At 48.3% G+C, this 27430-nt stretch overlaps 2 protein-coding genes across 2 annotated transcripts in view; one reads left to right on the forward strand and one right to left on the reverse strand.

Annotated features, from left to right (window-relative positions):
• The window catches only part of RBPJL (recombination signal binding protein for immunoglobulin kappa J region like), a 205148-nt gene that overhangs the window by 17257 nt on the left and 160461 nt on the right, over positions 1 to 27430 (forward strand). The window lies entirely within an intron of this gene.
• On the reverse strand, positions 475 to 27065 carry KCNS1 (potassium voltage-gated channel modifier subfamily S member 1). The gene is made up of 3 exons (XM_084646300.1): positions 26945 to 27065; positions 20007 to 20999; positions 475 to 3780 (listed from the first exon to the last, which is right to left on the reverse strand). The coding sequence occupies exons 2-3, from the start codon at positions 20970 to 20972 to the stop codon at positions 3325 to 3327; spliced, it is 1422 nt and encodes a 473-aa protein (XP_084502426.1). The 5' UTR covers positions 20973 to 20999; positions 26945 to 27065; the 3' UTR covers positions 475 to 3324.

Genomic DNA, 27430 nt, shown 5'->3' on the forward strand with positions numbered 1-27430 from the left:
GTTTATTCCTGTTTGCTGCTGGCTGGCAGGGCAGAGATCAGTGATGAGTAAGGCTACGATTTAGTCACGGAGGTCACAGCAGTCATGGATTCCGTGACTTTACCGGGCCTCCATGACTTCTACGGCTTCAGGAGGCAGAGCTGGGACTGTGCGCCCCTCCCCTAAAACTGGGGCTGGCTGGAACCAGGACCCTGCAGCTCTAGCCCTGCGGCTTCTGCTGAGGGCTGCAGCTGGGTCGCACACCCCTGTCCCGCAGTTGTGACCAGCTCTGGAGCCGGGGCTGTGCCCCCGCCATGGCAGGGGGCTTGGTCTGTCAGTCCCCCACTATGGGATTCCATTCCTCCCCCGTACCTAGCCCTGCCCCCCTCGCCCCCCGATTATTTTTAGTAAAGTCACGGACAGGTCACGGGCAATAAAATATCACAGCCCGTGACCTGTCCATGACTTTTACTAAAAGTACCCGAGACAAAATCTTAGTCTTAGTGATGAGTTTTCAGGAGATACTAGAGAACTGATGTCTTCATTGCCCTGGCACCACATCCCAGCCCTGAGAAGTGCAGGCAACTGGGACAGGGACACTGCAGAACTGCAATGGGGTGTGTGTGTCCGGGTCAGGATTGCAGAGGATGGGTTGCGCTGCATGCTGGAGCCCAGGAATGGAATAGCAGGGGGGTACAGGTCAGAAGTGAGGGGCATCAGCAGAGCTTGGGGCAGGGAGTCCGGGGCTGGAATAGCATAATCAAGTTAGCATTTTCTCAAGTAATGTTGTGGCTGGTGAAAGGTGCAGTCTGGCAGAGCCTGAAACTCTGCTAAACGCACAGACAACCAGTGTCTGAACTTCCCCCCACCCCCATCATGTGCTCTCTTCCTTCTGCCAACGTGTCTCAACCTTCCTTAACCCACAAGGACTGTTTCTGGGATGGTTTACTCCCCCCTCTACATTTAGGGCTTAGCCTTATTGAGGGCTGGAACTGCCAGCAATTCCCCCCTCCCCAATTTCCTATCCATTAGTGAGCTGGTAAATCGGAGGCCACACATGGTAGTCATTGGTTTCTTGTTTTAATCTGGGGTCAGTCAGATCACCCATTGGATGTGCACACTGTGTTCTGGAGCTAGCTCCCAGCTCTGCTCTGCTAAGCTAAATGATAAACTCTGCTGTAAGGAATGGGGGTGCAGGAGTGTTAAGCGATGAGCACCTGTGCTTGTGAGCAGGGTTCAGGAGGGGGACAGTGATGGTGCAAGAACATGCTGGGCAACTTACATTCTAAAAGTTAGGGATCGGAATGAGCAAAACAAGGCCTTGGCTGCTTCTAAAAATGTGTCTCTGGAACCAAAAACGCATCCCGGCAGAGATCTGGGGATGGACGTTAGCCACTCTCTGTATGCAGGTGTGGAGCGAGAAGTGGAGCAAGACCATGCGAATGAGGCATTTCAGGGGGGTGGGTGCTGGAAGGGCCAAGGAGGTGTTTGAAAAGCCTTGGAGGGTAACAGAGTTAGAAAGGACTGGAGCACATCCAAGGAGGCAGCGGAGAGCAGTGGGGAGGGTCAGCGAGAGATGGCTGAATTTGGAACCAAAACTAAGTGTGGAGATTTCACAAGCCCTGCCCAGACACAGCAGACTATCCTGTCCAGCAGTTCAGGGCATTGGAGTTTTGTTTCACTATGTAACTAGCCTGCAGCAGACAGTCACTGCACACAGCCGAATGGCCAGTACTCGGCAATTTCGCCAGAGGTAGAAAGCTGTGAGAATGAAGGCAAAAAACCCTATAGGGATCATGAAGCATGTGTCTAGGTACAGGCCATGGTTTATCACTCTGCTTTAGGGCATCACGCATACAGCAATGACATTGCCTCTTCTTGCTACATCTGTCAAATCTCTTGCAAAGCTGCTCTCTCCGGGGCTTTCCTATCAGAGCACTGGCAACCTCTGCCAACAAACACACTCTCTACACATCTCTTGGGGCAGATTTGGTGTGAGCAGTGGGTTTGCTGGCTGTCTGGCCAATGCACACCATGCCAGTTGTACACAGGTATGCTATGTGGCTCAGTGCCAGGCTGGGGAACATGTGGGAAATGCTGGGAAATATGAAGTCATCTCACAGCCTTACTGAGATCTCTCCTAGGACTTCCCATGTAGTGTCAGAGAGCCCAGGGCAAACCCAGCCTTCTGCCTCTCTCCAGAACATTGCTCCTTGGGGGGATGATGCTCTGAATACAGCAAGTGTCATGACTGCATGTCACTAATGAAGGCAAATGCATGCGCTGAGATGAGGGTCCTTCCAAGGGCAACTGAGGATGATTCCAGCTTCAGCTATGCACTAGGAGTAAACATCCTATGTAACTCTCTCTCTCTATTTTCCTGGTACGCCCCTCACCATGGTATCTAGGCCCCATTAACTTTATCACCCTTATTTTTCCTCTTTATTCACTGAAAGGATATGACCAGCTTAGGCTTTTCCCAGGACTGAAGCTGTAAGGAGGATGGGACCCAGCGTTTATATCAGCTCTCACTGTATACCCGCAAGGCAAGCAGCCAGGTCTGAGATGGGCTTACTCATCACACTCCAGTGCTGCAGAGAAGACATTGTGAGGTCGTGCATTCCACCCCCCTCCTTTGGCAACTTTATCCATTGTGAACACTATTGCAATTTGGATTTCACTTCTTGTCTAGGGGAGGGCAGGGAAGGGGATTAGGGGCTGGCATTAACATTATGATGGACAGTGACAGAACGTTAGGCTGCAGGATGATTGCCCTTAGCTAACCAAGGACTTTGGGAACCATTCCTGGAGGCTAGTTGGATACATTGAGGTCTCCCTGTTTCTTCCGTTGGTTTCCTTTTCTAAGTGCATTATGTTTAATTCCAAATTTCCTGGCACCTGCTTATAGGTCCTTTTTGGGGCACTGACAGCATTGCCATTAATACAGTAAATATGGTTAATTCAAGAAGTGCCCAAATGGGTACAGCTGCTGCGTGCTGCCCCACTCAAGATGGGTATACTGCTTTGAGCCCTTGGCTCTGAATGGCCCTTGCTCGGCAGAGGATGAAGTCCAACATTGTGTGGAGTGCTAAGGGAGGCCAGATGAACGTCCGGATAGCTTGGGCACCACAGAGTCACTCTTGTTCTAGTTCTGGTAGCTTCATCATCCTGGCAGAAGAATGATACACTGCGTGAGCAGGTCTGCAGTCTCCGCTCCTGTTCACTTCCAGGGAGAGAGGCGGTGAGGGGAGAAGGGACAGTACCATACAAACCAGATCCTTGCTGCCATGCGTCTCCAGGACAGAAGGTGCCAGAGAGGAGCCATACTCTCTAGCCTCAGTACGGTCAGTGAGCAGGAAGGGCGTCTCTGGTCAGGTCATGGAAATCCTCTCTGCCTTCTGCCTGGAAGGCTTCCCCCAGAGCCTCTGAGTCATGGCTCTGGCTGGGATAATTCTCAGAGTCCTCGGGCTCCTTCTTGTCGCTGTTCCGCACAGCAGCCTCGAGGGCCTTCTGCCTGCGGTAGAAGTGGGAGAACTTGTTGAAGATGATGGTGATGGGCAGAGCCACCACCAGGATCCCGCCCAGAATGCACCCCGAAGCTGCCAGCTTGCCGGCCACGGTCACAGGCACCACGTCGCCATAGCCCACAGTTGTCATGCTGACTGTCCCCCACCACCAGCAGGCAGGGATTGTGTCGAAACCAACATCCTCTTCCTTTTCAGCTGTGTAGGCCACTCCAGAGAACACGGAGACTCCCACCGCTAGGTAGAGCAGCAGGATGCCCACCTCTCTGTAGCTGTGCTGAAAGGCAAAGCAAAGGGAGAGTCAGCAGAGGCCCTGACGCTGTCTACGGGGCCAGAAAACAAGACCTAATGAGCATGAATACAAACCAGGCTTGCTTCCGACATCCCTCCCTCTCGTTCTCTAATATTCCGACTGGTTCTCCTGCCTCGTGTCTCATGTTCTTTCCCTGGAACTTTGCTCTTTGCCTTGGTGTCACACGGGAAGGCGGGAATCCATCCCACTGAATTAGAACTAGCAGTCTCTCTCCCTTCTCTCTGGTGTGTGGGCACCTTAAATATTCCAGTAGAGGATTTCAGGTTCCCACCATATGGGGAAAAGGCATTTCTTTGGGAATGTGGGAAGCCGAGCTGGAGACAGAATTCTGCACTTGTTGGGTGCGGGAGCTTCGTGCTATTCTAATTGTTTGCAATTGGCAGTCTTGAGCCAGCTGCTGGGTAGAGTGTTCACTTGCCGTCTATCCAAGAGCTGGCACCAGTTTGAGCTACATATGGGGGCAACTGAAGCTCCCTGAAATCCATGCCCTGCTGGGGCACCTCTCCAGGTCTGACTCGAGCTGCACTGCTGATTCCAATTCCTGCCTATTGCAGGATCAACCAGCAAAGCCCTGGCCATTTCCAGTGGTGTTACTGTGAGGGAGGAATGAACCAGGGAGGGACCAGTGACTCTCCTGCCTAGCGCTCATGGAATTTCTGCACTGAGCTACTGGAGTCCAAATGGCCCGAGTGTCCACTGATGCTTTAGACTAGACTCTGGTTTGTATGCAGCTGAGATGTGAACCTGTCTGGGATCTGTAGCATTTGTCAGGGACACAATTGATTTCCCAGTAGCGAATCAATATCTGTCATTCTCTTCCCTTTTACCACTTGTAAGCCTGCATTCATAATAGTAGGAAGGAAGCACCTCCATGGAGCCAGATGCTGGGCAATGAGCAAGGCCCTGCCAGCAGTTGTACAGCTCAAGAGAAGGGCATGAGCCAGGCAAGGCTAGTGTGGTTTTCTCTCATTGTTTGTCACTGCCATTTCATGGGAGGCTTGTCTGGGAGCCTCCTGATGATTCTTTGTACCCCCTCCATACCACCAGACCCCATGAGGGATGGATCCATCCTTCTGGCAGAAGAAGATTAGCGACAGTGTGTCACCATTGCTAAGTTAGTTTCCTGGGGAGCTGGGGAGCAATGCAGGGTGCTCCCTGTCCTCGGGAGCAGAGCATTCTGCCTTCACAGAACTCCCAAGCTAGGAGGGAGGGGAGTTGTGTCTGAGTTTAGAACTGATGCAAGCCCCCTGCATTAGATTAATGGGGTCTCTGTGACTTTGGTGCTTTCTAGAGCCCCACAAACATCTGCTCACTGCTTCTGTTCCAAAGGTCCAACACTGCAACCTGCAGCGTGAGCAGGAACTGCAGATGGACGGGGCAGCTGTGATGGGCTTGGAAAGAGGATGGAGGGTGAAAGAGGCGCAGGTGCAACTGCGGGGGTGAAGGCAGGCGGGGCACAGGCAGAGATCAGAATAGCCCCAGAGACTCTCTTCCACGACCAGCAGCTCAGTCCTGCCCCCTGACCCACTCAGTCCAGCCGTACGGTCCACCCCATGCCACTGCCAAGCCTATCGGTGCTTCCAGACTCCTCTGCCCCCTGAGGCTTAGAGGTGGGACGTAGGCTGCAAATGAAGGCCACAGGAGGTTTAAATACTGTAGGCTTCACTTTTTTAGCACAGATAACACTGACGGGCATTTTCAAACCTGGGGGTCTAAAATTAGGCTCCCAAATGCAGCTTTAGGCCTTCAATGTACATGGCTGGATTTTTAGAGGTGATGGGTATCCACCACTCCCCTGGACTTGGCGCTCCACTGGAGTTTAAAGTGAGGGATGGCTGGAAGCTGATAACTTACAGTCAAACCCAGGTCCACTGCTGCCTCTGCTGTGGGAAGCACAAGGGGTGGTCAAGGTTCAAGGCTGGAGCCCTGTTAATTCCATGGGCTGAGGGTTTGGTTTCATCAGCACGGTTTGGCAGTGCTCCTGGCACTGCTGCCACATGCGGGCAAAGAAGAGCCGAGGACAAGGACTCTTCTGCTCGGCAACTGCCACGTGCACGTCTCAAGAAAGGCTGCTGTGGGCGGGGCGCCTGGCACACGCACCAACCACTCTGAGCTGCTGTCATGCCAACAGGCCAGGTCCGTAGTGTGTCAATCCGCCAATGTCACCGCTGCATGTCGTGCTGTCACATGTCAGGTGGGAAACAGCGGGCGCAATTCATCAGAGGGGAGGAATACAGAGTCACGTGGGCTGAACGAGAGCTATCGGGCAGCCTGCTATTTATAGGCAGCGACTAAGTGACAAATCGGGAGGGACAGTAGCACAGCGACAGCACATGGAAGTCAAAACACAGAACAGTGCAGACAGCTCAGAGATACAGATCTCATCCTACACAACATGGAGACAGAGGGTAGTGAGGGGAGGCTGCTACAGGAGGAACTAATCAAGGCACAAGAATCCAGAGGTCAATGCAGCAGAGAAAGGGTTACAGGAAATAAACTCTCTGGATATGTATGTAATTTACACCTGGAGCTAATGGGACGCAGCCTCCTGAATCAATACTGTACTCTAACCTTTTTATAGCAACCATTACATTACTTTCAGCTTCTACTCCTCGGCCTTTGGGGAGGAGAGGAAAAATATTCTTCCCAGAAAAGCTTCTAAATAGAGAGGCTTCCCACCCCTTCCCCCATCACCCCTGCTAATATGGTCTCCTCTAATTACACTTGGACACATTCTCCTTTTATCTTGGCAGGACTCTGGATATCTTCTAATGGGAAGTTTCTCCCCCACTGAAATAATTTTCTTGTGTTGTTGGCAGGAGAGGAAGCCTTGTGTTCTTGGGAAGGAATAGGAGTGAGGGGGACTGCACCTAGCAAGGGAAGGGCTGTTTACTTTAGAAAGCCCCCATCCTACTGGGTGTTGGAGAAATGGCTAATGAGAGCTGTACTGACTGAATTGATGAACCCACTTTGCTCCTCTAACTGAGGCTGATAACATCTTCAAACCTTTTGAATAAGCTCAGGCTTTTGGTGGAGATTTATTTCTATTCACCTGGCAATGTTTGCTGTATGATCCCAAGGGGAGCTGACAGGCAGAGTGACAGCTTCTTCCTTTTAACAACCTCCTTCCTTAAACATGGGCAGGCTGCTTTTGACAGAAGCATGTCATCTAGTGTCACTTACCAGCCCCCAGGGATAGTTACCTTGCACTGATCTGGAGTCCTTTCCTGAGTCTTGGTAGATCAAGGCAGGACAGGAAAAAGATGGAAATCTTTAAAGATGGGATGTTTTCTACTGGGCTTGTTTACACAAGGTAGTCACATTGGTATCACTTAAGGTATGAATTTAAACTGATAATTAAACCTGTACCAAAGGCCATGTGGGACATTCATTTCAGTGTAAGAGTGGTTTAGTTTGGTTTAGCTTAAGTCGATTGGAAATAGGTTTCACTGAACAGAAATAAAGCATTTTCCTAACCAGGAGAACTCTATGGCCAGCAGAGTTAAGGACAATGAGTTTTTTCCAAGTATATTAGGAACAAAAAGAATCCTAACAATGGTACTGATCCAATACGAGATGGAAACGATAGAATTATCACTAATAATGCAGAAAAGGCAGAAGTGTTCACTAAATATTTCTCTGGGGGGCGGGGAACCAAATGATGTTGTCATATCATATGATAACTCTTTCCATTCCACTCAGTAGCTGCTGTTTTAACATCCTCCTAAAGTTAATCCTTTGTAAATCAGCAGACCCAGATAATTTACATCTCACAGTTTTAAATAAGATGGCTGAGGAGTTCACTGGACCATTAATGTTGATTTTCAATAAGTCTTGGAATACTGGGGAAGTTCCAGAAATCTGGAAGAAAGCTAATGGTGTGCCAATATTTTTAAAAAGGTAAACAGGATAATCTGGGTAACTTTACCTCTGTATTTGGCTCTGTGAATATTGTGTCCAGTTCTAATGTCCACAATTCAAACAGGAAGTTGAAAAATTGGAGAGGGTTCAGAGAAGAGTCATGAGAATGATTAAAGGATTAGAAAATTTGCTTTATAGTGATAAACGCAAGGAGCTCAATCTATTTAGTTTAACAAAGAGACGGTCAAGGGGTGACTTGATTACAATCTATAAGTGCCTACATGGGAACAAATATTTGATAATGGGCTCTTCAGTCTAGCAAAGGTATAACATGATCCAATGGCTGGAAGTTGAAGATAGGCAAATTCAGCTTGGAAATAAGGTGCAAATTATTAACAATGTGGTAATTAAACACTGGAAACCTTGCTTTCTCTGCTGGCTTTCTCTCTCACGCCTATCAATCCCTGAACCCCTGCATGTGCAACCAGTCCTAGGGTAATCCCTCAGACCACATGGCTTACGCTTGGTCTACAGTTAAAAGTTAGCTTGACATAGCTACGATGCTCACGGGTGTGAAAAATTCACAACAGAGAGCTGTTGCTATGGTGACCTAACTCCTCATATAGACACAGCTAGGTCGATGGAAGAATTCTTCCGTCTTCCTAGCTACTGCTGCTTGCAGAGGTGGATTACCTACAGCAATGGGAAAACCCCTTTGTCGCTTCAGGAAGTGTCTACTATGCTATGGCGCTACAGTACCATACATGTGCTGCTGCAGCACCTGTAATGTAGACATGGCCTTAGCCCTATTCAAGCTTTGCAGCGTGTCCCAGTGCTTTGGACAGTAGCCTCCTATTGTTTCAGTTATCACAACATAAAGAAGTATTTAATTGCTCCTTCCATTTTGCCTGAATGAAGGATGCTTAGGCTTTAACCAGGTCTGTAATAGTTTATAGATCAGAGACCTGCTGAATGGCATCTATGAACACCTTTCAGCAGAATGATATTAAACAAAATGAGATTAATCTCCATTTGCTTTTCTTCTCTTCCTGCTCCCCCTGCATCACACTTGCTCCCCTGACGCAAACACAGTCCCCAATTTTCCAAGCCCCTCTCAGGCTGGGAGTCACTCCCCCTCAGTCTTATTCAGTATTGCTCTTTCCTATGTTAGTGTCAGTGAAAGGTGCTGAGCTGACAGCCCCGGAGTCGGTTTATCCATAGAGCAGCACGCACAGCCACAGCACAGCACCATCCACCCCCAGCTACTCAGACTCCACACAGGCAGCTCAACGTTGGCTAGCGATCAATGGTCTCAAAAGACCTGGCATTATCAGTATGGAAAACTGTCTCCCATCCATCACTCAAATGAGACCATCCATCACACGGACGAACGTCATCTCCAAGCTGTTCCGGGGCCTGAAACCAGCCAGAAAGAAGTCCGAGAATCCTAGTCTGTCCAGATGTCCCTGGAAGTAAGCAAAACTGCCACTTGACTTCATAGATGCTGGAACTAGGGGTGGCTTGAAGTGGTTTCCATTATAGACAGGGTTTACAGTTTGGTTCAATGGCTCTTGGCACCCCCACGCCACAAATTGTTCCTGCACCCCTGCTTGACTCTCTTTGATGCCTTAAGCACAAGAACAGAATCTCTCCTAATGGGAGGCTCTCACAGGATGCTCCTTGTCCTGCGAAGTTGACACCCCCCGCCCCCAGTAAAGCACTAGATAGTAGCTAAAACAGAAGAAATTCCCCTCCCCTCCCACTCATCATAAAATGGATTTATTTGGGGTTTGAACCCCGTTGGCAGTCGGGCATCAGTGTTAAAGACAGGAACGCTTCTTAAGCTGCTTTTAATTAAGCTTGCAGTTTGTGGGATGTGGTTCAGACCTGGGCCTGGGTTTGCACCAGGCTAGCGGGTCTGGCTCAAACTAGGCAGGGCACTGAAGTCCCAAGCTGTCGGGGCAGAAGTAGTCTCGGCCCATCAGTTGGCAGTTCCCAAGGGGGTTTCTGTGATCCAACCTGCACACTGGCTCTGCCTTGCTCAGGTCTCCAAACCCAAGAAGAGGCGATGCCCGCTCTACTGTTGTCACTGAGTGTGTATCGAATACTGAACACAGAACTGGCAAGGACTGGATGGACCGCCACCAGTGAGACAACAGCCCCTACCCCCGTTTCTGCCTGCTGACACAGGAAAAGAAGCCTGACTTCTCCATGGGTTTCCATGCAGTGCTGAGGAATCCGTGCCACTTCACCACCCCAGATACTTAAAGGTGATGGCATCACTCGTGTGTGTGTCAGTATCACATGTGTGCACAACAGAACTGCTCATTCAAATGGATCCTTTTATGCTCTGACTTTTGAAATCAGAAAATCAATGATAAGGCAACAGTGCAGAAACACCAGCTGGGGACTGTGGAAGTGTGAGACTTCCCCCTGTCCATGCTCAGGAAGGCTTCTGATCTGTTAAAACCAGTGTTCATGCCCACAGGGTGTTGTGTTTCTCACTCAGAGCTAAAATACAGCATTGTAGGCAGGTATCAGCTGCCGCAGAATCCCAGGACCCTAATCTCACTCCTCAGAGGGTAAGCACAGGAGGAAATGGCTTTTACACAACTGAGTTTTAAAATGTGTTTCCTTCTGATCTGGAGCACAGAGAAGCAAGATACCAGAAAGCAAAGGGCCCCAACATGCATTATTGCAGGTGTCTATGTACAGCAACCGGACTTGCTTCTTAAGTTACAAAATACACCAGGCACCTCCTTAATGTAGCTGTCACCTTAACTCTGTGCAGCTTTTTTGGAAACACCTTGCAACTGCAGTTGCCCCCCACTGAATCAGAGTAAATGACCAATGCTCCTGTTGTGCAGTAACAACTGACCAACTCCATCTACAGCATGATCATGCTCTCCAATAACCAGGTCATGCACCTCACTGCACCCCAGGGCCTGCACAGTACAAACATGCAGCATCTGATCTTACAAGGGGCTCATGATGTGCATCCATGCCCTGGGAACAGGACTGAGTCCTGAGGGTATAAATAAAGGGAAGAAAGCAGCAACCATCATGCTAACCTATGGTGCTGTACACATGATAGAACCTATATCCAGCATCTGAAAGGGGGCTGAAGAAAGAGGAGGCCCTGGTGTTAAATATCAAGTGCTGTGCTGGGAATTACACAGCTGCCTCTGCTGGGCCTTACTGTTAACAGGTCTTTGTGCATGGCAGTAGAGAATAACTCTTTTCAGCAACCTTGAAAACATGCACTGGTCATGTAAGACTCAAGAGCTCACTGCTAATGCTTGAGCAATTTATGAACATGATTATATGACAGGGCTACCTGTGATAGAAGAGGGCTGCACTTAATGATTAAGCAGTTCCGTTCCAGTCCTATGTGTTACCGGGATAGCCCCAGCAGCTTAGACATGGGGAAAAACTAAAACAGTAACTTCCCAGTGTAGCTGACCAAGTCAATCTCTGTACCATCTGTAAGGATAGCATTCAGCAGCTGTTGTTTGCCTGAACACTTAGATTAGCAAGAGAGCACCAGTGTGTGATTGAAGGAGGATGGATCAACGATGATGGGTAGGGCCCTATCAAATTCACAGTCCACTTTGATCAATTTCATGGTCATAGGATTTTAAAAATCAAATTTCATGATTTCAGCTATTTAAATTTGAAATTTCAGTGTTGTAATAGTAGGGGTCCTGACCCAAAAAGAAGTTGTGGTGGGGTCACAAGCTTATTATAGGTTTCAGAGTAGCAGCCATGTTAGTTTGTATCCGCAAAAAGAAAAGGAGGACTTGTGGCACCTTAGAGACCAACAAATTTATCTGAGCATGAGCTGTAGGCCATGTAAGCTCATGCTCAAATAAACTGGTTGGTCTCTAAGGTGCCACCAGTCCCCCTTTTCTTTTTAAGGTTATTATAGGTGGGTTTGCAGTACGGCTACCCTTATTTCTGGGCTGCTGCTGGCGGCAGCATTGCCTTCAGAGCTGAGCAGCTGGAGAGCGGCCGCTGCTGGCCAGGAGCTCTGAAGGCAGAGCCGCTATCAGCAGCACCACAGAAGGAAGGCTGGCATGGTATGGTATTGCCACCCTTACTTCTGCGCTGCTGTCTGCAAAGCAGGGCCCTCGGTCAGCAGCCGCCACTCCCCAGCCGCCCAGCTCTGAAGGCAGCAGCGCAGAAGTAAGGGTGGCATGGTCTGGTATGGTATTGCCACCCTTACTTCTGCACTGCTGCTGGTGGGGTGCTGCCTTCAGAGCTGGGCACCAGGCCGGCAGCCGCTTTGACTGCCCAGCTCTGATGTCAGCACAGAAGTAAGGGTGGCAATACTGTGACCGCCCCCTGGAACTCCCTTTTGGGTCAAGACTCCCAATTTGAGAAACGTTGGTCTCCCACAAGAAATCTGTATAGTATAGGGCAGCATTCCTCAAACTGGGGTCTGCGAGGGTACTCCAGGGGGTCCACGGGCCCTCCCCCTCAACTCCTCCCCCTGCACGCTTGGGAACAGCTGTTCCACAGAGCGCAGGAGGCCTTGGGAGGGAGGGGGAGGAACGGGTGGAATCATATCTGGGGCCACCGACCCCACTGATCAACTCTTCCCCCTCTCTCCCAGTGATGGGGAACAGCTGTTCCCCAGCGTGCAGGAGGCGCTGGGAGGGATTAGGGGGAAAGGGTGCACTCAAGGGAGGTGGCATAAAGAGACAGGGTAGAGGAGAGGCAGGGTGGAGCAGGGGGGGAAGAGGTGGGGTGGGGCAGGGGCCTTGGGAGAAGGGGTGGAGTGGGGCCAGGGCCTAGGGCTGAGTAGGGGGCTTGGAGGTCTGTGGCAAATTTTAAAATCAAAATGGGGGTCCTCGGGTTACTAAAGTTTGAGAACCGCTGCTATAGGGTAAAAGCACACAAAAGACCGGATTTCATGGTCTATGATGCATTTTTCATTACTCTGAATTTGGTAGGGCCCTAATGATGGGGGATAGGAGAGGCCAGGAGGGTGACCACAAGGGCAGATGGGTTAGTGATGGCAAGCACTGATCAGGATTTTTCGGTCAACATTTTTGAATTTTTTGGTTTTTTAAACAGAAGATGCCTTTTCCACAAAACTAAAATGTTCCATGGGATGTCTGGCCAAAAAAATGCAACTTTCCATTACAAAAATCAAAATGAAGAATTTTGTTGTGCATCAGGTTGACCTGAATCTATACACTTTGGTTGGTCAAACCAAACTGGAATGTTTGGTCAGTTCTACATTGATCTACATGTGCTTGGGCTACTGCAGTGCCTCATGGTCCCCATTCTCCTCAGTAGGCCAAGGTTTGACTACATCTCCCATGGTGCGCTGTCATCTCCTCTGGTTGGACTGCTGCAGGACATCATGAGTTATACCTAACCACAGTGTATCATGGGAGATGTAGTCTGGACAGGTAGCTGGGCCTATAGAGGACCATGGGGACAAGAGTTACCCAACCTACAACTCCCATGAGGTACCATGACAGCTCAGAGTGACACAGATTAATGTCAAATCAAGACAACACCAAAACATTTTGACATATCTGAATTTCAGAATTTTCCATTCCACAAAACATTTCAGGATTGAAAGTCAACAGATTGATTTGGGACAAAAACAAATGTTAAAATAATGGAATTTCCTATAGGATGGAAATGCCAAAGACTAAAGGAGGATTAATCCAAGATGGTTGATCCTTCATAGGACTGGATTTTCTTTACTTGGCAATTTGAGCCAATTATGGCTTCTGAAGTGGTTTGTCCATCTGCTGGGAATGTGTAAAAACAACTACAACTCAAAAGGCTCAGGTCAGAAAGGGAAGACATTCTGGAAGCAGAAAGGATAGTAAGTGAAGACCTCCAAAATCAAATGAAACTGGGGGAAAAAATCCTGACCCTATTAAAGTTGATGAGAGTTTTGTCATTGACTTCAACAGGGCCAAGATTTCACCTTGGGAGTTGTGCATGCAGGGCAGATGGCAACCACTCTGTCTTCTAGCCCTGAGAGAAGGAGCTAAGCCAGTCAGTATAGCAAGGACAATTCAGCAAAAAGGAAGCAATTTCATTTGGTTTTCTTACCTTCTATAAATTCACCCAACTGCTAAAAGGGACATGTTTTCAATGTGGGACAGTACAGAGATGTGTGTGCAGGTGGATAGCCAGATGACAAAACCCAGGGGCATGTTCTGAGTGCAGCAGTCCTAACTGCATCACAAATTATTTGTGTGTGTTCGTTTTATAGATAAGGTCATGGGCATAGTTTGGAGGAGTGGGGGGCATTGCCCCCCCCGAACTGCAAGCCTTGGGCAGGCACGGAATTTTCCTCCTCATGGGTGGCCTCATTGACCTGACTGGAGCTGCCCCCTCCCTAGTGTAGAAGTCAAACTCTGCCTATGGAGAAAGTGCTGCTCATAACACCACGTGTTCAAAATGTGAGGCTAAAACTTAGGGTGTTCTCTCTGCAGAGTTCACTCAGGTGATTGGCAACTGGGTCTGAGCGCCCAAGTTAGCCTGGGCCTGATGTGAGCAGCCACACTGCAAAGCCCTACCTGAGTTACTGCATCTGCACTGTAGCTGTACCACACCACCCGCATTATGTGTTGCTAGGACACTTGAGGACATATCCCATGATTCTTTGTGCTGTAGTAAGTGGAGCTGCTCTGATCCTTTCCCAGTGAATAGTGGGAGAACTTTTCTGTCCTTCTGGGCCCACAGAGGGAATTGTGGGAAGGCACTGGAGGATTATCAGCACTCACATGAGTCAGCCTACGTTCTCAGTGCAAAGTGGGTAGGTTACCAGCCTGAAAGTGGAACCTGGGCTGTAACCCAAACCCCCAGCCAGGCCAGCTTACCTTGGTTGAAAGCACTAAACTCAGGTGAGAGAGGGGTGTGTGTGGGTGTGGGTGGGTGGGAGGATGGTTATGGGCAACACCTGGGTAAGAGCCTGAGCTAGCTCTGCAGTGAAGACATACCCACAGAGATGGACAAAACCAGCATGAATCAGTGCAGACTGTGAAAAAGAAAAACCAGCCAACCTAGAGCTAAACATTAAGCGATTAAGAACTAGCTGAATTAAGAGGTATACTTACCTGATACTAGTCAGAGTGCCCAATGCCCCAGATGGGAGGGTTCCTGGTGCAGTTCAGTAGCTTTCTGATTGTAACTAGTGACTGTACTTAGCAGATTTTTTGTGTGTGTGCACGTGCAGTGATGTGGCACCTGCCAACTTGCTTTTCACCCGTTGGAGGAAGGAAATCAGAATGTGGATGTTCAGGTGTCCAGCAGCTGGTGTGTGTGTTTACACACGTTTTACTGGACTGTGCTATTTAGCCATTAAACAGTGTTTACAGATACAGATCTTCCCAAAGAACATAGAAGAGCAAGCGACTTGGGAAAAGAAAGTCCATGGTCCAGATGAGAGAATAAGGAGGCTGATTCCACAACAGGGTACAAACAAGGCTTTGCTTAGAGTGCGATCAGAAACCGCACAGCTCCTGACAAGAATTCCAAGGAGGAACAAGCTAATCTTCCTCTACCATCACCTGCAGCTGTGGATGCCAACGTGACATCCTGTGGGGAAAGCTAGGTCAGAGTGTGCAATGCAGCCTCTGACTTTCAGGGACTTACCAACTGGCTATAAAACATTTGCTCCAGGCCAGAGCATAGCAGCACCTTCAACAGCCCTAGCCTGGCAGCAATCAAGAGAAAAATTGTTTATACATTTTTAAAGAGTATCTGTTTAGCTACTGGGAGTTACTGGAGGGCAACAAAAGTAGGAGTTGAGTGATTCTGTAACTCAGACATTTCAGTTTTACAAACCGCGGCCAGGACTAGAACACAGGGGCTTGAGGAATCCGAGATTGTCATGTTCGGAAATTGGCAGCTGCCTGCGCACAGTCATTTGTTTTCAAAATGCATTGCTCCTTGGTAACTCCATAAGAACACAGCTGCTTCTAGTAAGTGACTGTGCAGGAGAGACGGTCGGTTTGGAAGAAATTACTATAATCACCCCAATACCAGCTGCTTTAGAAGACTCCCTACTATGCAACTACTGGAGCTAAACTAACTGGCTCTGATGAAATTGGAGCCCTAAAGCCAGAGAGGTTTGCCCATAACTGGCCTTCACGTGAGTCAGGGTAGTGCTTTTTCAAAAGAGCACACAAGATATTTTCTCTAATGCAATAAAGGAAAATCAAATCAAGCTCAGCTTCCATCTTAGGACATTAGGGTGATGATACAAATGAATAAACAAAAGGGACTGCAGTGTGAAGACTGGAAGTCACTCCTTGGCATATTCTATTGTGCCCATGTGGCTTAAGACTCTGGAATCACGGTCCTGCCCAGGCACAAGTGAGAATTAAGGGGAGGAAGGATGTTCTCCTGGATAGAGCACTGGACTGAGACTCGGGAGACTTGGATGCACTTCCTGGCTTAGCTGTAGGCTTCCTGTGTGACTTTTGTAAACCTAGCCCTAAGTGACTGGCCCAGGGTATTTAGGATTTAAAGATACAGATAGATGCCTACCTGGTATTTTAAAAAGCGCCTGAGTTAGGCACTACCACTGACTTTCAATGAGATACAGCACCTCCCCTGTATTGCATGATAGCTGCATCCAGTATCACAAATTGGCCTTCCAACCCTGAAAGGGGCTAATTAGAGCAGAGAGGTTCTCGGATGTTTGCTGCCACTGCTGCCTCGCTGGCAGCATCTTGTGGAAGTCAATTTCATGCAGGCAGCCTCTTCGCAGCATGGAATGCCAGGGCCAATTGTTCAGAAAGTCAATAAAAATAAAAGAGGCTGGCGGGACAGAATAAAGTACAATAGCTAGGAGCAGACAATGAGGTTGGGGTGAAGTGGGGCTGGGGCTGGCTTGTAGCAGATCCTCTTTCCCATGAGCCTTTGTCCCCTGGAGAGGCTTTGTCAGAACCAAGAGCTGGATCCAAAGACCACAGAAGGCAATGGGAAGGCTCATTACTTTAATGGGTTTTGGATCAGGCCCCAGGTGACTTGATGAACATCCAGAGTTTCTTTACAATAACGAACAGCAGAAATCTCACCACTCAGGTCTCTGTGGCACTAATGCTAATCAGTCCACTTGCCAAAGATGATACCAACTCCCTATTTCCCTCTTATGTCAATGGGCTTTCATTCCTCTGATGCTGTGTGCTCTTGCAGAAGGGAGGAAGTTAATGTTAACAATACTTTGTAATTTAAGTGTCCAGCAAAAAAAGACTTAAAATCTGACACAGCAGTTTGGTGTTTTCAGTGAGATTTCAATCTCTCCCAAATGTTACAGCTGGACTTGATGGGATCACAAGTAGATCAAGAGAGACTTGTTCAGCGAATCAGTGGCTCAGGCTGAATCAAAGCACAGGAAAATCCTAGTTCCCCAGGCTTTACCCCCTGCATAACATACAATGAGCCTGTCAGTCCCCGCTCTGTTGTGCTGTCATTCACACTTAGCTGCAATACTGAAAGAGTTCAGGGAGCCTTTCCCACATCTACAGCTTTATTGGAATTCTGCAACCAAGAAAGTAACAATTTTACATTATGTTTGTAGCCATCCTTTGCCAGATTCCTCAGCTAAATGCTCACTTTTGAGACAGGTTTTCAGAAAGAAATGGAATTGTTTTATCTACTTAAGTAAGAACAGCTATGACTTTAGAAACAGCAATCTTAAAAACCACTTGAAAACATGGGCCTTCAGACATGTGTTGTGTTTCAGGCCTTTAAACATGTTTGTTATTTTAAATCACACCACTTTTCAAGTGTGCTGGTCTGGGTAGTGGGCCTCTCGACCATACACTGCAGAACCACATATGGGGATCATAATATAGGTCCCTGGGACCCTAGCACTAACTATTTTTGTCTCTGTGCATGTCCAAGAATTAGTCTTCCCAGTTTCTCAGGTTTCGCAGCCATTCCACCACTGTCAATCCAGTCCTCCTGACCCCAGGCTGGTTTTGGTGTGTATGCTGTGCTGGAGTGACCACAATACTGAAAAATAAGAAATGAAAAGGGTTAAAAGCCACAGTGATACCCCATCTATCCCTAGGAATTCCAGGATTTATTATTTGTATTGCAGGGGTGGGTCTATGAGTCCAACTCATGGACCAGGTGCTGTATAAACATGCTAGGTGACAATTTCAGTTCAGTTTTGAATTCTAATACCTTCTTGGAAGGTATTGACTGTCTCCTTGGCTAGAGATAAAGGGCATACAATAGAAATTAACAGACACTTAGGAAAATAAGGGTATGTGGTACTGACAAGTTAATATGGGGTGCATGGGATGGTAATTTTGTATGACTAATAATGGTGACCAGACTTTTGAAAACAACTCTTTACAGAGGGGCCCATCAAGAGGGAATGAGAGAAAACAAGGGGGAAGTCTGATAAATTTGCACTGGTGAACTATTCACATGGATGAGGATATAGGAGGATCATCCGTATGTGTTTTTCTGTGGGAGTGGAAGCAAATATGCATAGCCTCACACTTTGATAGCAAGGAATCTTTATGAATTTTTTTTTTGGACATAGCTGCCAAGGCCTGGAGAAAAATACAGGCTGAGATTAATTGGTATCTCCATTAGCTTTCTAAAGATGTATTTGCTGTCCGACAGCAGGTGGGGCGGGCAGTATAGTTATTCCCCTAACTCTCCTGGGATGTGGTAGTTTAGATGTATATCATTTTGCTGGCAAAAGGGGAGTAGGACTGTTTCTCTGAACAGTAACTAGAAAGACAATGAAGTGCGTCTGCAAGTAAAGAGAACAGCTGCATGGTATTTAGGTGCCTCTGTCTGGCATGTGGGCTGATGGAATTCAAAGGAGAGGTTTTGGCCACAGTGCCCAATATGGAATTTTTTACAGTAAGAGTCTCTACTGTTTAGATGATACATGATTGCTATTATGATGATTAATTGTTTGTATTGCAGCAATGCTTGGGAGCCTGAGGCAAGTGGGGAGCTGACCTTGAGGAATTACAGCAGGATTGAACTGACTGGGCTGGGCTGGGCCAGGCCTCAGCAGCTGCTATTTATGTGGTGGTGAATGGAGAATGGCAGGGGGAACTGGTATGGCCAAGAGGCAAGTGGAGACTGGGTTAGGGATGGAGATTTCAGCCTCGTGAGGGTCCTAATATGGACACTAATAGCAGGGTTTGTAATGACCTCTGAAAACTCTTCCTCAGCCCCCATCAGTTCATTGAACAGTAAAGAGTTAAATACCTTCTGTAGAGGGCCCCTAGTCTGCAGACTCCTCTTCCTGCCAGACTTGTTTAACTGCTGTCTCTTCTGCTGTGTCTGAATCCTGGTCCGCTCAAAGAGATCCTGCCAGTGTCTCAAGCATCTCCCTGTCTGGACCTGTGTCCCACTGGCCTGCTCAGGACAGGGTGCTAGCGTTCTCCAGCTCAGCCCTCAGAATTGCAGCCTGAGAGACTACAGACTGTGTAGAAGGGAAAGTGCCCAGAATTCAGTCCAGCTCTTTGTCAAAAAGCTACGTTTTCTGCCTTGATCTGGGCCTCTTGTTGTGTCCCAGGCCCTGTTATACTGGATGTACCTTCAGTCTTTTGGCCTTCTCTTGGCACCTGCTTGCCACTCCAAGCAAAGCCCACCTCAGCCAGTCACTCAGACCACTAGAGCATTGCAAGCGACTGAGCTGACCTGGCCCAGGATCTCCTCATCTCCCTAGAGGGAGGGACGCCAGTGCTTGAGCATTGGCCTCAGGCGAGCTGGCAGCATGCTCCTAGGAAGGCCCCCCCTCAGCCATGCCGGAGACAGAAGTAGAATGAAGCTGAAGCAGCTGGGTTTTGGGAGTAGATCACACAGCTGAGCTCCACGTTGTGTGCCATATTATTAGAACATTAAGTGGCTTCTGGCTAGCTTGGCCCGTCTGGCTCGTAGAACACACAGGCCAGATGAAGCCAGGAACTAGTCACACCACTGGCTCCATTACACCTGTGCTTTCTGACCACTCTGGTACTTTATTGGCAGAGACTGGCATAGTGGAGTATCACATGGCCATGAGCTTTCCTTGAAGCATGTCTACAAATCCAAGTGTGAATGCCTGTGTACCTTTGGGAGCAGTGTGTGTGTGGATGTAAAGTGCTACAGGCATTTTAAGGGGAGCACACAGTGCCTAGCATGCCAGATTTTTTTAGTATACTGCAAGATTTGAGACATTACCCTCAGGAACCTTCCAGCTTCCATGAGCTGGGACCCCAGTGGAAGTACTGTAGATACCTCTACCAGCTACACCTTATTGCAATACCAAACATATCTTTCACACCTAAACACCACAGCGATAGATAAGGACATAGAGTGGCGTTTACCTTCAAGGTGGCCCCTAGTGACCTCAGTCCAGTTGAATGCCGAGCCAGCTTCAGCACCCGGAATATCCTCATGAGCCGGAGCACCTGAACCACCTTGCCCAGGTTCCCCAGCTCTGACTCACTGCCCACTGTCACATCCACCAAGAGGGTGATGTAAAAAGGCAGCACTGAGACCATGTCAATCAAGTTCAGCGGGTGCGTGAAGAACTTCTTCAGGTTGGGTGCAAGGAGCAGGCGGGAGGACACTTCAAAGGTGAACCAGGCAATGCAGAAATACTCCAGGTTGTGCAGGACGGGGTCGTCTAGCAAGTGGTCATCCTCGTCCAGTACCTGGTACTCGGGTATGCTGTGGATGCACACGGTGGCGATGGAAACAAGCACCACGCTGATGGACACACAGCTGAAGAGTTTGCTGGGGATGGAGTAGCCCGGGTTCTCCACGGTGAGCCAGAGGCGCTTTCGCAGGTTGCCACAGCGCAGGGCGCTGTAGCGGAGCAGGTCGTGGTTGAAGTCCGAGATCTCGTCGGGGGATGTGTCCACGCTGCTGACCTCGCTCTCCTCGCCCCAGTCGTAGTGCCGGCTCTCCAGCTTACGCTCATGGTAGCGGCAGCTGCAGCAGGAGTCCAGGAAGAACTCGTTGATGCCCCAGTACTCTATCTCCTGGCAGAAGGAGAAGACGCACAGCTCCTCCATGACATGCAGCTTCCCGGTCTGGTAGAAGTGCAGCACGTATAGGAAGAAGCCTGGGTTTCTATCAAAGTAGAACTCCCTGGCGCTTACATCATAGTCATCACAGAGCTGCAGGATGGACTCCTCCGAGTCGCAGGACAGCAAACGCCCCAGCCGGGTGTTGGGGAATTTAGAAAGAGCACTGGAGCTGAGCCTTCTTCGCAGACCCCCAACGTTAATGTTGATGACATCATCCTCAAAATCAGGATCCCAGCAGTTTAAGGTCTTGTTGACCATGATCAGTGGAGCTGCTGCTGGTTTAGCCTGTAGATAATAGACAGTGCAGTTGAAGTAAAGAGGTACAGTCTCTATGTAGTGGTCTTAAAAAAAAAGTGCAGTTCAGTTAAAAGTCATGGGCCAGATCCACTGCCACCCAGGATGTATTAATTTTCCCTGTGTTTTTAAAGATGATCTGCAAAGGACTTAAAATTGGGGGGGCGGGGGGGTTTGCATAATGTTACCCAGAAGGCCTGAAAAGATTTTCCCCCTTCTGGAGAGGTTCCTCCTCCCTCCCCTCCCCCACGTTTCTTTTTTACCTTCAAAATGTGAGCCTCCAGTTTTGTTGAGGGCTACTGAGACATAAGGGAGTTAACTGTGACCTCCAGCACCTTAACTGAAAGGATGGAGGTGATTCCCCTGTTCAAAGTGATAATTAGCAATTGACGTTGGATAGGGTTTATTCCTCTTCCCCCCCCTCCCCCCCAAAGAAAAGAGTTTTAAACAGTATGACTAAAAACCCTCTTCCTCGTTGTAGATTAAAGTTTATACTGTCAGCTCTTGTAGCATCACCATTTCATCAATTCTCCAGTCAGAGAGCCTTATAGCCTTAAGAACTCTTTACTTTCTTATTAGAGCTGGTTGAAAAAAATGTCCTCGTCCATCAGAAAATAAAGTTTAATCAAAAATCAGAATGTTTCATGGGAATGTGCCTATTTCAATGAAATTTTTGGTGGAAAATTTGCCACTAACATCAGAAATTATGAAAGTGCAGATATTAAAGTCATCTAGACACACTTTCAGAGGGATGGCTACCTGGCTTCTGCTTGTGAACTCTCAAAACTGTGCACCTGCCCTTTGTTGGTACAAACACCTGCAGAATCTTTTAAAGATTCCAGAGGTATCCAAAACTGCACCCATAAAGCCCGCTAGGGCAAACAGAATTTGTGCACAAAATCTAACACTAGAATTCTTTCAAGCTCACATGCAAGGGTTTGCATTGCAAGATGCACACCACCTTATCTCAAAGTAGTCCTTTGGTGGGATGGGACAGGACAGGAGTGCTGGTCTCTGCCAACAGACATTAGATTGGTGCTCAGTTTCAGAGATTAAAATTTCTCCATGGACAGACAGTTTCTCAGGGTTTTCCGTTGATGGTTTTGATCAGCCTGGTGTTAAAAAAGTCCCTTTGCTCCTCTGCCTCAGTCACATGGTGAATTTCTCAAAACACACAAGTTGCACAAAAACAAAACACACCACACACAGAGGCCATATACCCTGTGGAAGACAGGGCACTAATAGTGAACGCTGCTGTGCGGCACAGTGATTGGAGCTCTGATCAGAGAGAGATTCCCTTACAGCACTTCACAGTGACGATAGTAGAGGCTCAACTCCAGGGATATTGCTGATGCGGTATTTTTCCTGCTCTGAACTTCTTTTCAAAAGATCTCAATGTAATATTCCAAAGCTTGCTGGCTTCAAAGTGGAGCTACTGATTCTTTGAGGTTCCTGTAAGTGCTGCCAACCTGTGATTTCTCTCTGTGAAATGGATTGAATGAGATCAAGTAATATCCATTAATTATTAACCCTCTGAGTGTGGAGCCTGTTTTTCAACAGGGAAGGAGCAAAGAATTTGCAATTGGAAGTTTATACACAAGCTCTTCCTTGACATCTTCAGCCACATTGCTGAGCGTTATTCACCACCACGTTACACAACTGCATCCCCAGGACATGTGCTTTTTAGAACATTGAGAACTTGACATTTTTAGATTTCTAATGGGTTCATAGGTCACTGGGCAAAACACCAAGGCCGGGAGTGGCTGGACGTGGCTTCCACTGGTCTCTGAAATCCAGTGAGAATGTTTTGAGAGTCAGGGAGGGATTGCATATATTTCTCACTTCTAAAGCTATGTCTACACCCGTGGTTCTCAACTTTTCCAGACTACTGTACCCCTTTCAGGAGTCTGATTTGTCTTGTGTAACCCCAAGTTTCCCTCACTTAAAAACGACTTGTTAAAAAATCAGACCTAAAAAATACAAAAAAAGTGTCCCAGCACACTTTTATTACTGAAAACTTGCTGACTTTCTCATTTTTACCATATAATTATAAAATAAAGCAATTGGAATATAAATATTGTACTTACATTTCAGTGTACAATGTATACAGATCAGTATAAACAAGTCATTGTATGAAATTTTAGTTGTGTACGTACTTTGCTACTGCTTTTTATATAGCCTGTTGTAAAACTAGGCAAATATCTAGATGAGCTGATTTACCCCCTGAAAGACCTCTGCGTAGCCCTGCTTGAGAACCACTGGTTTACGCGAAAGCTTAGGCTGGTATAATTTATGTCGCTCAGGGGTATGAATAAACCACCCCTCTAAGCAACATAAATTACACCGACATACACGTTTGTGAGCACAGTGCTATGCTGGCAGGAGAGCTTCAGCCATTCATGGAGGTGGTTTTATTACGCCGACGGAAGAGCTCTCTCCCATCAGCGAGATACATTGATACAGCTATGCCACTGCACGTATAGCCATGGCCTAAGCCTGGAGTTGAGCAGGGAGCCTGCAACTTTTGCTACAGAAGGATCCTTTTTGTCTTGGGTGGGTAACAGCGTGCCCGTTAACAGAGATGCAGGCACAAAAAAAAGCTGAAAGGGACTTTGGAAGTTCCCCTTTCACAAGCCGTGTCTAATCATAGGAATAAAACCCAGAGGCAGGTTTGAAATGGAGGGTCTGGGAGAGAGACTAATGCCAGATTTGTGCTAAACAACAGCCTAGCAAAGGCATCCTTTAACTCTGTCTTTCTGAGCCACAGCTCCTTAAAGAAACACGCTCATCAATGCATAAAACAAACGCTCACATTTCACTGTGTCTGGAGGAAGCGATTGTCTGTGATAAGCCTCAGAGCTTAATTGCATCAGTGTCTTTCCTTTCAAGTCCTTTCAAAATCAACATTTAAAAAAAAATATGAACATGGGGAGGTGGTGGGGGTATGTTACTTTTAAGGGAGAAAATGGAATTTCCATGACCTATAATCTTCTCCATGGAACACTTCCTAGCAGTCCATCTGTGGCGAAGTGATGACTAATCCAGGTTCCTTCCAGAAGGATGCTTGTGAATTCAAGCTTCTGTGGGGAAGAGACATAGCCCGACATCATGCCGGAGCATCTGCATACACCCCATGAAGCAGCAGCTCAGAGGTCCTGAGCCAGAGGTCACTGAAAACAATGGAAACTTCAACTGACTTCAGTGGGCTTTGGATTAGGCCCTCGGGGGAACAGGCAACTTGTGCTTGCTCAGAGGTTTGCATCTGCAGTCAGGGATGGTGTCAAAAGCATTTGAATGCTGTGCTCCATCTTAGAATTCCTTTTACATGTGATAACTTCTTCTAGTAATATCTTCAGATAAGAGATGTGTGCATCACCCTTTAAAGCATCCGATAGGCTGGCCCTGGCTATTTCCCAGCTTGGGAAAAATGGGCCTGTGGAGGTCACAAGCCTTTTGTATTAGAGGGAAAATCCCCATTCTTGCATTGAAAATATTGGGGTAGGGGGAGTGTTATCAACAATCTGAGCTGGTGTCTTCTGATGTTAGTTTTCTAATGGGTGACATTAGTTCTGCCCACATTTAACTCCGCTGTCTAGAAATGCAACAGTAAATAATATTTTGATGGCTCTCCCTGGGGGGTTTCATTGTTTTTTTTTCTTGCACTTACATTAGTGACAATGTTCAGCTTAAAAAAAAAGCCCTGAGCCAAGACCTAAGCACTATCTCCAATATCAGGTAATAAGACATGGAGCTGTTTTACACTTAGAGAAATAAGCTTTTGTTTTCTCGTGGATTTTTGGAGAGCTTTTTTACAGCACAATGGACAATGAATACGAATGAGACTGTCTGGAATTATGTGTAAATTTGCAAAATTTCCCCATTAGTTTAAAGTACTCATTCAAAAATCTATACCTTAATGGAAAAATACATTGGGATAATGCTGGTTTCTTCTTGCTAAATTTACATAATGTATTTCAAGTGTTTTAAGGAGACAGTCATCAGAATTACACAAGTTTCATATAGATGGATGCTAAAAATGCATTGTGCTTTTAAATAAAAAACAATCTTGTGAAAACATTCTCTTTTTGAAGCAGGTGTCTGAGGCAGTAGATATATATCGCGCACATATATATATATGAAGTGCATCCATACAACATGCTAAAACAGTTTCCTTGGACAACACACTTTTTTCAAATAAAACTTTCAAATAGAAGGTATATACATTTATTCTAAAATGGCCAAGACCTTTTTTCTCTGAAAATATTGGGAAGATTGAAATATGTATTATGCACTTGCTGAGAAGCTTAAAACTTGAATTGCAGCCCTGAAGTAAACACATATATGTATTTTTTTTGAAGTGTAAAGTGTGCTTGAGATTAACAGCTTTCAAAACTTTGCCCAACACATGGATACTTCCCATTTTGACTGAGATTAAAAGCAAATTTCCCCAGCAGAAGCAGTTAGCGAGGCTGGTATTTTTTAGTTTTAAGGCACACTTCCTTTCATTGTAGCTCACTTCTAAATCCTCACTCCTGCAAATTCTGTGAACATATTTTTGACAAACTGCTGCAGTCGAATCCTAGAAACGTTTACATGGTACATGAATTACGATGCACCAGGTATGAAAGTCACCTGTAAAGTGTCCCTTTGTGGGGGGAGGGCAGTAGTGCTGATTGCATTAAAACACATGGCCGCAATATCTAAGCTGTTTTTCTAGTGTGTGAAGACAAGGAAGCAGATCTGCAGGGGCTATCTGGGGGAAATGCACTTTGGGTCCAGCAGCACTCATGGAATTCTTAGCAATAATTTTATTACATGCAAAGTGCCTTTGCAGAGTCCTCCTGCCTCTTCCCCTGACTGATTTCTGTTTGTCAAAGGATGCCCAACAAGCCATTGGGAGCCTGGCCTGGAGAGCTGCAGTTTGCCTCTAATGGGCACTCCCTGTGATGGGAGAGGGGGACAGTCCCTGCTGCAACCTTTGCCCTCCTGGGCACCCTCTTTGTTCTTTGGAGGCCTGCTGCACTGAAATCAGTGGAAAGATTCCCATTGATTTTAATGGGCTTTGGGATCAGGCCCTGGGAGGTTCCCTGGACCCCAGTGGAGAAAGCAGTCTCCCGGGGCTGGTGCTATGGCTCAGCCAGGTGCCTCAAGGGGCCAGGGCAGAGGTGCTCAGACTGCTGCATTAGATGGGGATGAGCAGCTTGAGGTTTCCTGCAAAATCCAAAGGCCAAGGACTGGGGATGCGCATCCCTGCTCCCTTCCCAGTTCAGAGAGGCTTCCCCTCTCCCTGGGGTCCCATCCAGATGGCTGTGGCAGCAAATGTGCATCAACCTTACTGCAATGGGGAAGCACCAGACCCTGCTTGGGAATCCCCAGATTAACTGCAGGTTTCCCCAGCCCAGAGCCACCCCCCGCTACTCAGCCTCTGCTCCAGGTGGGAAGCAGCAATGCCAGAGATTGCCGGTGGGAGCCCCCTCCTCCTTCAGCCTGCGGCTCTGCATGGAAAGCATGTGAGTGACTCAAGGTCCACAGCCCCGGGCAGCCAGAAAGTCCTGGGCAAGAGGAGAGGGCAAAACAGGCTGCCACTAAAGCCCACCTGTGCCTGGGGAATAGGCTAGGGTGTCCTGGCACATGGGGTGCTGTCCAGGGGAGGGGAGGTAGAGATCCTGCACAGGATCGGTGTGTGTGTGTGTGGGGGGGAACAACCCCAGGGAGGAGAAACAGAGACCCTAGCACAGGGTGTGTGTGGGGTGCCACCCAGGGGAAGGGAGGCAGAGACCCTGCACAGGGTGCGTGTGTGTGGGGGGGTGCCACCCAGGGGAGGGGAGGCAGAGACCCTGCACAGGGGAGGGGTGAAGAGGGAGACCCTGGCACGGGGGGTGGGGATGTCCCTAAAGCCTCCCCGAGGCGCTGGGCACCGCGTGCCCCTCTCTTACCTGACAGCCCAGCAAGCCGCAGCGCTGCGTGTACGCCTCCCGGACCAGCCCCTCAGCCCCTGCGCCCTCTCCGGGGAGCCCGGGCAGAGCCTGGCGCCTCCATGCTGGGACCCCGCCTCTGTCTGGCCGCCCCGCGCGGCCGGCAAGCGGAGCTGGGAGGTGGCCGGCCCTCGCTCCTGCTCTCCTAGCGCCCGGGCTGCGCGGTGCCGGCTCCGGGCTGGCTGCGGCCGCTCCTGCGAGGGGTGAGCGCGAGGCACCTGCCCAGCCTCCCCGGGAGCGGGCTGCCCGCGCCCATCCTCTGCCTTTTAAAGCCCAGCCCGTCCGCCCCAGGAGCCAGCGGACAGCTCAGTGCTAGGCACCGTCTGGAAGTTCCCCTTGTATCCACTGCAAGAAAAAAACTCCTTAGGGATCAGGGGGCATTTGACGCACTCCGAGCTGCCATCTGCTCCTCTCGGCCGAGCGCGGATCTCCCCTTGTGAGCTCAGC

This window comes from Lepidochelys olivacea (genome assembly GCF_965140295.1).
Source record: "Lepidochelys olivacea isolate rLepOli2 genome assembly, chromosome: 13".
NCBI classification, from domain to species: Eukaryota; Metazoa; Chordata; order Testudines; family Cheloniidae; genus Lepidochelys; species Lepidochelys olivacea.